This window comes from Canis aureus, chromosome 18 (genome assembly GCF_053574225.1).
Source record: "Canis aureus isolate CA01 chromosome 18, VMU_Caureus_v.1.0, whole genome shotgun sequence".
NCBI lineage: Eukaryota > Metazoa > Chordata > Mammalia > Carnivora > Canidae > Canis > Canis aureus.
The window spans coordinates 47712214-47726129 of NC_135628.1; the positions used below are offsets into that span (position 1 = coordinate 47712214).

At 34.0% G+C, this 13916-nt stretch overlaps 1 protein-coding gene and 1 long non-coding RNA gene across 14 annotated transcripts in view; one reads left to right on the plus strand and one right to left on the minus strand.

Annotated features, from left to right (window-relative positions):
• Nucleotides 1-13916, minus strand: part of DMTF1 (cyclin D binding myb like transcription factor 1) — a 44348-nt gene that overhangs the window by 14645 nt on the left and 15787 nt on the right. For all 10 annotated transcript variants that reach the window (XM_077857139.1, XM_077857144.1, XM_077857138.1 and 7 more), the window contains 4 exons: nt 11037-11131; nt 7579-7693; nt 6036-6112; nt 1138-1295 (listed from right to left, as the gene is read on the minus strand). In XM_077857139.1, coding sequence (XP_077713265.1) covers nt 1138-1295; nt 6036-6112; nt 7579-7693; nt 11037-11131 — 445 coding nt within the window. The remainder of the gene's footprint in view (nt 1-1137; nt 1296-6035; nt 6113-7578; nt 7694-11036; nt 11132-13916) is intronic.
• The window catches only part of LOC144288989 (uncharacterized), a 90331-nt gene continuing 86819 nt past the window's right edge, over nt 10405-13916 (plus strand). For all 4 annotated transcript variants that reach the window (XR_013357047.1, XR_013357046.1, XR_013357045.1 and 1 more), the window contains exon 1: nt 10405-10520. This is a non-coding gene — a long non-coding RNA (uncharacterized LOC144288989). The remainder of the gene's footprint in view (nt 10521-13916) is intronic.

The following is a 13916-nucleotide window of genomic DNA, read 5'->3' on the forward strand; positions in this document are numbered from 1 at the left end:
ATTTAAAGACATTTTTAAAAAGATCAATTAAAACAAAGAATACTAAAAAACTTTAATAAAAATCAGAATTTCACTTAGGAAGCCAAATACTAAGTCACTTAGCATTATTGATAATATTTTTAAAATAACCAATTCCAAAGTAAATTACTGAAAATTAAAACTGATGCTTTTATTTTCTCTTTTTAAAAAACAAACATTTAGCTATAATAAAAGTGAGCAATGTACATTTTTCTCTAGGAAAATTCAACATTTAAAGCATATTTGCTTCTATTCTTAGTCTTCCTTTATTTCAAAACTGGTTTCAGACCCTCTAATATCATAGCTATTCTTAAAGACTTATGAATGACACTTATGTAAACCAGAGCTAAAATGCAAATTTATGGTAAATTCTCACAAAGCACCAAAAAATTTAAAAATTCTCTTCATTTCCCCTACCCATGCATGGACATCTGCCATATTCTTGCTCCAATATAAAGGCTCTTTTTCTTTAGTTGACAAGTACTCAATACAGTCAATGCAATGTTCTTTTTAGAAAGCATGATCTTATAAGCTACACTATGACTACCTAAAATTCCCAAAGAGAAATTAAAACTATGTCAGGAACACTACAGAATCATTGCATTGAAAAAGATGATGCCTTCCCATCAATGTTACCTATAACAGAAATCCACGCATTATATTCAGAAATTTAGTTATTTTTCACTCTGGTTTTATTTAAAAAAAAAAGTCACTAACCTAGGAAATGCTATAGTATAAATACATGCTTTAACCAAAAAATGAATAGGAACAATATTACTAATGAATTTAGAGGGTTTTTTTCCATACACTAAATCTTGAACCACTATAATTTTTTTATAATGTTACTTTATTATAAAGCAGACTTTGATGTATGAAGACAGCTAAGTCTAAAATCTGACATATATAAGGTGATTGAGATACTAATTTCTAAAAGGCCTTGTTATAATGAGATTTCCATATTTATAACATGGACCTGGAGAAAAAAACATTAACACAACAAACAGTAATTTATAACTGTCTCCAATTAAAGTTCTGATCATAACTATATTTTAAAAATGATTGCTCCTTAAATATTTCCCCTAATTACATGAAAACATGCAGCATTACAGGTTTTCATACTTTCCCACATGGTTTCTGTCATCATACATGCGAAGCACTCTTCTATAAACTGCAAACAAAGGCCGGTTCAGACCCCATGCTATAGTCCTGTAGAAATCTTTTCTTTCGTCTTTTGACATCTCAAAGATGATTTCTGTAGCATCTTTTATTCCGCGTGCCTAAATGGGTTACATTTCTTTGATTTAGGGATTTCTGGTAAAATGCATTTGGATATACTATGCTTTCTATAAGTTGTTTTTTAATGTTCAAGATCATCAATGGCATTTAGAAAAATAATGTATTGCTAATTCATTAATAAGTCAAATATAAACTTTAAAATGTTTCAAGAGATAACGAAGTGATACTTAAATGTTCCAAAAATGAATTGTATTAAATTCAATAAAGTCAAGTTGTGTCAACCCCTTTCAAAATTATAAAAAGTTAATATTTAAAGAAAGTAGAAAAGAATCATAAGAACAAAATTAATGGACCTAGGAATCAAATAAATAACAAATGACAAGCAAAGCTAAATAACAGTTCTCTGAAAAAACTCATTAGGACTAATAAAATATGAAAAGATAGACTATGGCAACACTAAAAGACAAAACAATATTGGAAATGAAAAAATGGAGCCTAAGTAGAGATGTTAAAGAGATAAGAGAACTGAACATTATGAAAATTCTATGGCAAAAAATTTGAAAAGTTACATAAAATGAATAAACTCCTAGAAAAAGTCAACTTACCAAAACAGAATCAGGAAGAGATAGAAAATCTAATAAGCACAGACCACCAAGAAAATTTAATCGGTTATTAATAATTTTCTCACAATGGAAATACCAGATCCACATGACACTACAGGTAAATCCTACTAAACAATCAAGAGAAACAGAATTCTGATTTTAAACTATCCTAGGGTATAGAAAAACAGGGGGGACATTTCCTCATTCATTTTATTAGGCTAGCATAACCTCAATAGCAAAATCAGACAAGACTGTTTCAGAGAAGAATTTTTAGGCAAGCTCATTGAGTAACACAGATCCCCAGTCCCTAAAATATTGAGCACACTGAACTCAGCAATGTATAAAAAGGTTAGCAGTCAATATGAAAAGTGAGCTTATTATAGGAATTCTGTGTTAATTTCAGAAAAATTACTAATTATTATAGTATTATTAAATTTATGGAAAATGTTAATCTCTATAGATGTGGAAAGAGCATTCATAACATAGAACATTCATATGGGATTACACTCCTATCAAGTTTGGATTTACTGATAATCTGATAAAAGAAAATATATAAAAAGTATAGACTGAAAAGGAAAAATCACAGATGTTACGTATGTAGAAACTTAAACAGTATTTAGTGAGTCTACTGGTTTCAAAATCATTATAAAAGTGATTTGCATCTCTATACAAAGATCATAAAAAAGTTTAAAAGTTCCCATTTACAGTAACATCAAAATTAAAAGCAACAGGACTAAATCTAAGGCAAGTCCTTTTTGGAGGAAAACAAACTATCAAAAGGAATTAAGGAGGAACCCACTACAATGGAAGGTATATAATGTTCTTAGTTGGAAGATGGAATACGGTATAGATGTTAATTACCCTCAAATTGATGTACAGATTCAGTGCAGCCCCCATAAAATGCCAACAGTTTTCCATTCTCTGCCACTTGATTCTAAATTTGTAATGGAAAAGCTAAGGGACAAAATCAACCAAGACATTCATAAATAAAGAGACTTGCCCCATCAGATGCTATGACTTCTGAAGACTGTGCTATCTATACTAGTGCAAGTATCAACAAATAGAACCTGGGAACAAATTAGAAAACCTAGAAACAAATCTGCGGAAGCTTGATTTGGGACAGAATGGACACTGAAGACTGGGAGAAGACTGGGAGAAGACTGACACTCCATAGCAATGCTAGGACGACTGTCTTCTGTGTAAAAAAAAACCTCCAACAACAGTGAAACCCCATCTCAAAGCTATAGGAAAAAAAAATCAACAGGAAAGGTAAAACTCTAAAACTTTTATGTGACAACATATGGGGGAGTATCTTTCTGCCCTTGAGGCAGAAGAGGATTTCTTAAATAACCATGCAAAATATAAAAGGAAAAAATGGTTATTTTGATACTGAAATGAGGAATCTTTTTTCATCAAATGACCCCCACAGAGAGGGAAAAGATAGGCCACTGAATTGGGACAAAATACCTGTCCTACAAATAAACAAAAGGCCATTAGTATCCAGCATACATTAAGAGTGTCTAGAAAATGAAAAAGATAACCCCAGAGAAAAACTGATTAAAAACACAAATAGGAATTTCAAAGAGGAAACCTAAAAAGTGGCCACTAAACATATAAGATTATGTAATCAGAGGAATACAAATTAAATCCAAAATAAAATACCATTTACATCCATCAGATTTGTACAAATTAATATCAAAAAAACTAAAAAGACCCCAAATGACCATTAACTGCACATAGGTTACTACAGTATATATACTAGCATAATGAAATAGTTAAAAAAAAGTCAACAGGGTATGGATCACAAAACCACAATAAATAACAGAAGCCAATTAAAGAAATAAAATTACATTGATATGCATTTTATCCATTCTCTTGAATGTATAAAAAAACCCTTCACAGTAAAGTTTCTAAATTTTTTTTAGTAATTTTTTTTTTTTAGTAATCTCTATACCCAATGTGGAGTTCGAACTTAAGACCCTGAGATCAAGAGTCACACACTCTACTGACTAAGCCGGCAAGGTGCTCCAAGTTTCTAATTTTAGAATCTAAAATTCTCTTATGCCAGTTCTGCAAATAATTAAACGTAACATTTACAAGCCTAATACATGAAAGACACTGTGTTGCAGGATAACCATATAGTGAGATGAAAAGATTCTTCTGCTATCTTTTTAAACAGCAGCACATAATAAAAACCATGGTCAAATATAAGACAAAATATCTTTTGCCAAGATCAGTACATCTTTTTGGACATTTCCTATTTCTGCCAATCCATTCATCATTCTCCCAGTCATCCAAAATAAATCACTCTGAATCCTTCTTTTCCTTCTTCCCCAACATCCAGTCACCAAGTGTCCTTAGAGAGACTACCTGCTTATCTACCCTTTCCCTGCCAATTCTTCCACCACTGTCCTTTAAAGTCTTTAACTACTCTTATCTGGTCAAGTGAAATGATCCTCTACAAGGTCTCAAATTTCAGTCGCAATACCACTCTTTAATCATAGAGTTGAAGGGGTCCTTGGAAACCATCCACTCCAATTCTCCAGACAACAAATCAGCTTACTTCCCAAAGTTCTGTGTTCTTACCATTCGTTACTGCCTTATCGAAATCTGCATTTTTCAAGTTTTAACTAAAGTGTATGTGACCAGTGGATAACTTTAATACACTTCTGAATACGTTTTTCAGTGGTCATTGTATCTGTGTTTCTCTTTAAAAAATTAGTTTGGTGAGAAGGATCTTTATTCATTAACAAAGAACTAAAGGGTTGTTGTTTTTTTTAAGATTTTATTTATTTATTTGTCAGAGAGAGCAAGCATAAGCAGGGGAAGCAGCAGAGGGAGAGGAAGAAATAGGCTCCCCAGCGAAGGCCTCAATCCCTGGGATCATGCCCTGACCCAAAGGCAGACGCTTAACCCGACAGCCACCCAGCGCCCCAGAACTTAAGTTTTTAATTTACTCTTTATAATTTACAGAGCTTCGCTTGGGAAGAATGCAGGTTAAAATTAAGCTTAAGAATGTGGACATTCTAGGCAGCAATGTATGTATAATAGTTAAAAATTATATAAACCACCTAAGTATCAAACAATAGGAGAATGGCTAAATAAATACTGTACACCTCCCATTCCCAAACAATGCTATGGTCTGTTTTTCAAACATGCACTAACTCCTTTAAGGGAATGATAAGCAAATCATTGGAAAGATTTCCTTGAGAAGAGCACAGACCTACTCCACCAATCCCTCACTCAACTAAGTTACCCGTTTTTCTCATTTCCTATAGGACTGGACTTCACAGTCAAGTTTCCAAAGGCTAATTATTCAGTTCAAGTTAAAGGGGCTAACTTAATGTGCTCTGGGTTTCATTTCTGACTCCTTGGTGCTCAGCATTTGCTCATGCTGTTCCCTCCGGCCCCACGCTACCAAAGTTCTATTCCTGTAAGACTCCACTCAAATCCTGTTCTTCCAAAAAAAAAAAAAAAAAAAAAAAAAAAAAATCCTGTTCTTCCAATATTTTCAATAACTGTCCTAACCCTAAGAACATATTCTTCCTTCTCCAATCTCATGCAGAATTCACAGCATGTATCACTCAAGGGTACAAAGCCTTGTATTATTTTTTACTTGCTTTCAACATTCCCAAATCAACTGCTGGTTTTTAAAAAGGCAATACCATGGGTTATGGCAATTCATATCTCCAGTACTTCAAAAACACTTTGTTCAAGAGATATTTAATGAAAAGAATGACTTAGCTAACAGCAAATAGGCCTCAATATGAAAATGAACTAAATTATTCATTTTTTTTTAAAAAAGAGGAAGACTCTCATGTCATAAGTTCACTCAAAGAAGATGTGTATATTAGGCTTCAGACAATATAAGCTTAAACTCTTATAGGCTGCTTGAAAAGACAGGGCTTTAAGATTCTGAAAAGCTTTTAGGATTTTGTATAAACTTCAGGTGTTTCCTAAAGCAGTAAAGCTACTGTAAACTACGAATTCAAAATTTATTTTAAAATATACTATAATCATACACCTTACAATTATGAAGCTATAACATACATATTAGTCAATCATCCATTACAGAAATTACTGCAAAGCTCCTAGTAAGTAGATACAATGATGCTGTGATTAATTTTTGCAATTGGCAATGAAAAATTCGTGAAACAAAAAAAATATGCCATAAAATACCTTTAAATAGCGTTCAATATTGTTCATCAAAATATCAATTTCTTCCTTAGACCACATCCCCTGTTTCCATTTATGTCCTTAAAGAAAAACAGATAATGTTATAGAAAATGTTATCCCTCAAGAGCAATAAGATACTAAAGTTTGCTATGTGATTAAATAAATTATCTGAGGGAATAAAATGTAGCTAATTTCTTGTTTATCTGAAATCTGAAAGATCCCAGGGAGTTATTTTTGCAACTTCTTTTAAGTATTTTAATTGTCTGTAACCTCTTTTATTCTAAGGCCCTGTGCCCAATGTGAGGCTTGAACTCATGACCCTGAGATCAATAGTCAAATGCTCTACTGACTGAGTCAGCCAGGGGCCCTGTAACCCCTTGTTTTTAAGAATACATTTGATTCTGGGACACCTGGGAGGCTCAGTCAGTTAAGTGTCCAACTCTTGCTTTCAGGTCAGGTCATAATCTCTGGGTCATGAGATCGAGCCCTGCATCAGGCTCTGCGCTCAGACCAGAGTCGGCTTGAGATCTGGTCTCTCCCTCTCTCTTTGCCCTTCCCTCCCCTCTCACTCTTTCCTCTTCTCTAAAATAAAAACAAAAACAAAAACAAAACGGATACAATTGATTCTATTAAATAAAGACAATAATTAGTAAAAGACTGAAAAACTATTACTTCTTCTCAGTTGTATATCTTATTCTTTGAGCAATAAAGGCATGCTAAAAATACATGAAAATTAAAGAACCAAATCATGCTCAAAACTGTCTGAAAAATTATCAATGGAAATAATATATTTTATGGGCAAGAGAACACACAAAAGATCCTAGGACAAGATAAAAATAATATGTTGGATATCAAGTGAATTATATATTCAAAATGAGTATTTACTATGCAGTGGTTGAAAACAATCAATTTACTTACTTTTGCTTCCTTTTCTTACTTCAGAGTGGTGTACACACAACCCCCACTTTCTTATAACAGCTCCCTACCAATCCTTATGAACTCCATAGCTCTATAAACACTTTAATCTTCTAAGCTGCTTATCAGGCCAAAGTTAGATCTCTGAAAAGACTTGACTTCCCACTCCCATGTGCAGTAACTATACTTTCTTTTAAATGCTACCACTGTGCATCTGTTTATAATTTACTGCATCTCAGAGAAGTTATGATCAATTATTAAGAAATTAATGTTGGTTTCATGGTCTCATTCAGAGCCAAAGTTAAACAATTACAAAAACTCAATTATTGTAACTACTCAATCACAATTATGAAATCATCAAAATCCTGATGACTATAAGTTCTTTTTATCTCTATTTATTCCCAATGGACACTAAAATTTAAAATATATTTTACCGGGATCCCTGGGTGGCGCAGCGGTTTAGCGCCTGCCTTTGGCTCAGGGCGCGATCCTGGAGACCCGGGATCGAATCCCACATCGGGCTCCTGGTGCATGGAGCCTGCTTCTCCCTCTGCCTATGTCTCCGCCTCTCTCTCTCTCTCTGTGTGACTATCATAAATAAATTAAAAAAATATATATATATATTTTTTACCTTTGTTAGTCAGAGAATCCTTATCTTCTTTAGTTGTAAACCATGCTTGGCTAACTGCTGAAACTTCCTCATTACCCAAGGGGGATATTTCATCTAGTTGTTCATTCTGTAGAATCTTGAAGAAGTAAAGGTAAAAAAAGAAAAAAAAGTATAGGTTGATTTAATACAACCTGATTCATTTTCTTTGCGATACTAAACATTATGAAACTCTAATATAGTAATACAGAATTCATTTGCTTTAGATATAGTAAAAACAATTTCAATTTATAGAAAAACAAGTATTTTTTAATTTTTATTACGGTAATTTGAAAACAAAACTGCCTAACAAAATATGGCCTTTGTTTAATAACTCCGTAGTAGTGGCCTGAATTTATAGAGTAACTAAGATTCCATTAGGTACTTAAACCAATATAAGATATCTAAAGCCATACGTATATTTAGATATGTAAAATGAGCTCATACATACAATAAAATGGAAATGCTTTGATTGAATATCATGACTGTTCATGTCCTCATAGGTAGTTTGCTGATAAATATATAATCATCTGTAATGTAATCTCTTGGTTAAATTTAAAGGATTAACAGGCCAAATCAAAAGACACTACAAAATCAAGGTCTGCTTATTTTTTATTGACAACTTTATTTTCACCAATCTCTAAAACTGGTTCCTAACCTCATCAATGTACCTTCTTATCAAAGAACTATATGGTATTCCTTTTTTTATTATTATTGTAGCTAAAGCAGTCTTTATCAAGAAATGTAGAGTTAAAAACTAACAGCTTTTTGAGATATAATTCACATACCATAAAACTCACCCTTTAAAGTATACAATTCAGTGGCTTTCAGTACATGTATGCAATTATCACACCAGGTATATTTTCAATTACAGACATACCTAATCTAACGAATTCTGTAGGAACTAAAGCCGCTTAAGAGAGCTGGTGCCTTGGGTTAGATACAGCTATAGCGTGAATCAGGAAGATGTGGCAACCGTGACACCATTTCAGGGATAAGTCCATCTATCATAGGCAGACCAGGAGGAAAGTCACACGCTAGTGGCCACTCAACGAAGTTCAATTTCAGTTGACTAGATCAACTACACTATGTCACTGGCCAGAGGGAAGTCCTAACAGACACTGGACTATTTATTGAATAGGGAGAAACTGAATTTCTAATTTCAAGAGGAACTGAAATTATCCTACTTGGAAAGAGAGAAGCTGTCAGTGAACACGAGAAATGTCACATTTCCATTGTCGCCTATGTTTTTTTTATATCTGGGAGTAATGAATATCTTGTATTCAAGAGAGTGCTGTTCTTAATTAAATCCGTGCGCAAAAGGCTAAAGTCACTGGAACAAGTATGAAAAGTTTTGTAACCCTGTGTTTATGTGTCCATATATATATATATATATATATATATATATATATATATATAATTTTTTTTTTTTAAAGATCAAGAGGCTACCTTTATAAAGGTGAAAATGGAGAAGACTAGACAAGTAATATCTAAGGCCTCTCATATTCTGAAGATCCCAATTGTCTAAGATTTGATACACAGAGGTTATTCTTCAAGGGTGATATAGATTGCTGTGAAAGACTTTGATAAAAATAATACCCACTATTAAGAAATGTAATGTAGAAAATATTCTGAGATGACCTTCTCTTACATGTTAATCACCTGGTTAAAAGAATAAAATCACTATTTCCCAAAGTGAGTCTAGAATATACAGCTCACTCTCTGAACCTTTTTTAGTTTCTAATTACTTTTCAAGCATCTCCCATTGCTGAAATGGAACTAGTACATCAACTGCTACAATATGCGAAATAATTACACCTGCTTTGACACAGAGCACAGCGAAAAGCAGACTAGTTCTGAACTCTGAACTATGCTTTCACTCACGAACTCACGACCTAACGGTGTTCTTGTGAAACAGCTACTAGAAATTATTAAATGTTCTTCATTCACTGCACTGGTAATAACAAACCAAGAGGCCAACAGCAAATTATTAACTCATTAACTCTAAAGAAATAACCCCCCAAAAAAACACCCTATGATTTGTCTAACACTGACAATGCCCAGTCTTTTAACAAGTTGTAAACCAAATCACACACGTATATATACACAGCTATTTTTACTAGAATTGAAGTGAGATTTCAATTCTTCAAAACAGAATTGAAGTGAGACTATACATTCTTTGAATTGGAATGAATTTGAGAAGCCCCATTTTGAAGAATGTGTTCTATGGCTTCAGAGGACTTGGAAAAAATTCCTTCCAAATCACCCACTGAAATCCAAGAGCAGATTATGAGGATCTCTAGCCAGGCTCAATACTGTTTGAAACACATGAAAGACTTACTCCTCTAAAAATGCTGTCATCCTGGAATCACTGTAAAGCTTCCTGTTGAAAAAGGTTCACAGTGCACCCACCTGAGATGTCCTTAGTCTTTGATGTTATATATCACCTCGTAACTCTTACACTTAACTGAAGGGTCATTGTGATACTTCACATAAGAAAAATAATGTCATAATGTCTCTAGTATCTACTTCAAAAATATTTTTTTAAATAAAGAAATGAAGCAAAAGGACAAGATACTAAAAAAGAAAGGCACAATCAGCCAGACATAAACTTAAAAGTAAAATAGAGGGATCCCTGGGTGGCGCAGCAGTTTGGCGCCTGCCTTTGACCCAGGGCGCGATCCTGGAGACCCGGGATCGAATCCCACGTCGGGCTCCCTGCATGGAGCCTGCTTCTCCCTCTGCCTGTGTCTCTGCCTCTCTCTCTCTCTCTCTCTCTCTGTGACTATCATAAAGAAATAAATTAAAAAAAAAAAAAAAAGTAAAATAGATTTAAGCTCCAGGTTATCAAAGAGAGCAAAGAATTCTGATTACGTTTGGCAGAAATGACTCATATGAGACAAAGAAGTTCACAGAAAAGGAAAGTAGTAAGTCCTACTTGCTATTCAACCTCTTAACTCAGGGTAAAATGTATCTTAGTCCTATAGGCACCAAAAGGGACTTCGACTGTTGTTTAAAATCTATGTGAGATGAGTAGTTTCCCTTTACATTAGAACAGGGAACATATGTGGCCTTTCTAAATCAGTTACTAGACATTAACTGTTGGGTTAACACTTAAAAGGCTTTATATCAATATCTTATATAATTGTTAAGATAAACTTAAGGTTATTGAATAGCTCAAGTGAGATTATTCCATGTAGTTGATGAATGCATGTGCACCATCTGTTTCAACAGATGTGAACCACTCTACAGGGAATGCATTTTCAAACTCTATCTTTGTCTACTATTCTGAGATTCATGTAAGCAGGGACTGGAAATATGAATGAAATAATAAATCTTACCTCAATTCTGTCTTGTCAGACAAATTATGTTCTCATCATTTTATCACCTAAAGTATGTGTTAAGGATAATCCTCTTGTAGTCAGTAAAAAGACTCACTATACCTGAATCTGTGTCACAGTTCCCTCAGTAATCTCATCATCTGCCACCTCTGTGGTTGCAGTCATGGTCACCTCAAAGCTCTGATCATTTTCTGAAACTTAAAGAAAAAAAGAACAATTCAACTCCAGAATATACAAGTTTTAATTATTAAAAAAAAAAACCCATGGGAAAAAAAAATATGTGACCATCTCATTTCCTAACACATTCCTTGCCAATTAAGCCCACATATATACATTTAACAAATACACATATATTTAACAAAAATTTATTGTGTGCCTAATCACACACACCACATATTGCTTTGGGTAATGGGAAGACAGCAGTAAGCAAATGAAACAAAATCTTGACTTCATGGTACTTCTATTCTAGTAAGGAAGACACAAAATGAACATATTATGTCAAATGTTGATAACTAATGAGAAAAAAATAAAGCAGAAAAGAGAATGTATTGGACGTAGGGACTGAAATTTTAGATAGCAGGCCAGGAAAAGTAAACAAGAGCTAGACGCAAGTGAGAAAAGGAGCTAGTTGCATAGGTATCTTAAAGAGGAGCACTTCATGCAGAGGGAAAGCCAAGGGCAAAGACTGAGATAGAGGCACACCTGGACTGTTCAAAGGAATGGCAAGGAAGACAGAGTGGCTACAGAAGACTGAACAGGAACATAAAGATGTCGTGTGGAGACTTGAAGGGCAATGTAAAGACTTTGGCTTTAATGCTCAAATGGGAAACTACTGGAAGACGCAGAGTTACATAATCTGACTTTTAATAGGCTCGCTCTGGCTCCTAAGCAGACAACAAACTGAAGGGCAAGAGGGGCTGCAGGGAAATCAGTTAAGAGGCTAATTCAGTAATCCAGGTAAGAGAAGTCAGTGACTTGGACAAGGGCTGAAGCAAGTGAAGGTGATGAGTAGTTCAAATTGTGGATATATTTTGATTTGGGAACCAAAAGGATTTGCAGATAAACCAAATACGAAAGAAACTGAAAAGTCAAGGATGTTATTAAAGTTTCAAAAATCTGAACTATTGGATGAATGTATCTTCCATTAACGAAATGGGGAAGAGCACAGAAGAATCAAATTTTAGAATTTAAGAAGTTTCAGGAGCTTGGATTTAAACATACTAGTTTGAGATTAAACATCTAGAATTAAGATGAAGTCTGGAATGGAATAAATCTGGGCATCATTACCTGAGATAGGTTTTAAAACCATGAATTCTAGGGAAAGAAAGAAAACAAAACAGAAGCAACTTAAGAACTGAGTCCTGGACTACTGCAATTTAGAGCCTGGGGAGATGTGAACAGTATAAGAGACTCAAAAGGCACAGATATTAAGGTAGAAAAAAACTAGAGGAAAGTGTTCCTTAGAAATCAAATGACAAAATGTTACAGAGTGATAAATATTGTCAAAAAGTGTAGACAGATCAAGTAAATATGACAAAGACTAAAACAAACAATAACCACCACTGGCCGTAGCAGCATGATAGTCTCAGTAGACCTGGGAAGAACAGTTTTGGTGAACTGTTAGAGGTGAAACCCTGACTGGAGTGGGTTTAAGGAAGAATGAAAGAAGAAATGGAGGTAAGTGATCAATTCTTTCGAAGTATTCTGCTCTAAAGGAAGGAGAGCAGTTAGATGGGAGCCTAAAGTGGGCAAATGGGAGTTTTTATTTTAAAGAAGATATTATAGTATGTTAGTAACGCCTATGGGAATGATCCAGTAGAGAATAAAAAACTGATGATTCAGAGGAGACAGGAAACAAATGCTGCAACGATGTCCTTGAGTAGGTAAAAGGGATGCAATCTAGTAAAGCAAAGGGCCGGCGTTAGCAGAAAAGAGAGAATGTATGGACTTAGCTACATGTGGATATGTATTTGTTGTAGTGGAATTTTGTAGGAACTTGTTCTACTTCAATTTTCTCAGTAAGTAGAAACAAGGTTATCTGCTGAGAGGAACAAAGGTGGAGAAAATACTAGAAGTTTCAGGAGTTTATGACAGTCATCACTGAATGGGAGAAAAATCATCCATTTGGTAAGTGTGGCATAGCTGGCAGGCAACAGTATGAGCCCACTTCAAGTTAATGATCATGAGTTTAAAGTAAGATCACTCAGCTTGCTTGTGCTCTTTTTCAATTAGCTGTGCCAGTATAGACATAAATAGGTAGACAGATTTAACCAGGGTTGTGGTTTTACTAAAAGAATGAAAAAAGGATTTGAGGGTAAATGCAAGAGTGATTATAATGATTAACCATGAAACAAACTGGGTAGAGAAACAAAAGATACAAGTGGAAAAGAACAATGCAAAAGTGGTCAGATCAGTGGGTCCTAGTGGGGCAAAGGACTATAAGCAATAAAGAGTATTAGAAGAAATAACCTGGAAACATAGGAAGTAGTGCTGGAAGTAGATCACAAATGGATTCCCTGGAAAGATAGGAAGTAGATCTCATTAATAAGTAACAGCAAAGGAGGTAATGGGAGTAATAAACAAGGTAGTGTGGATAACAAAAGGTAGAAGAGGTTAAGATATTGCAACAATTATCTAAATGAATAATTACCAAGAGTTCTAACTGTGACTAGGGAATGGAGTAAATATGGTGGTAGATAATCATAGTAAGAAGTGTTAAGTGATGTAGAATGACTAACATAAGAGTTAAGAGGATTTTTAAGGATCAAATTTTTACCAGTTTTAAAAGAATGTAAACTTGAATATTAAAATTAAAACTTAAATTAATAACTATCTTTAAAAGCTAATATTTACTTCCCTAAAGTTCAGCAAAAAATGACTTGCCCATTCAATCAGTGCTAAATGATGGTGACAAACACAGCATTTTATGTTTTTATATGACTTTTTTAATGGAGAAGTTTCCCTAAACTTGTTTGTGATTTT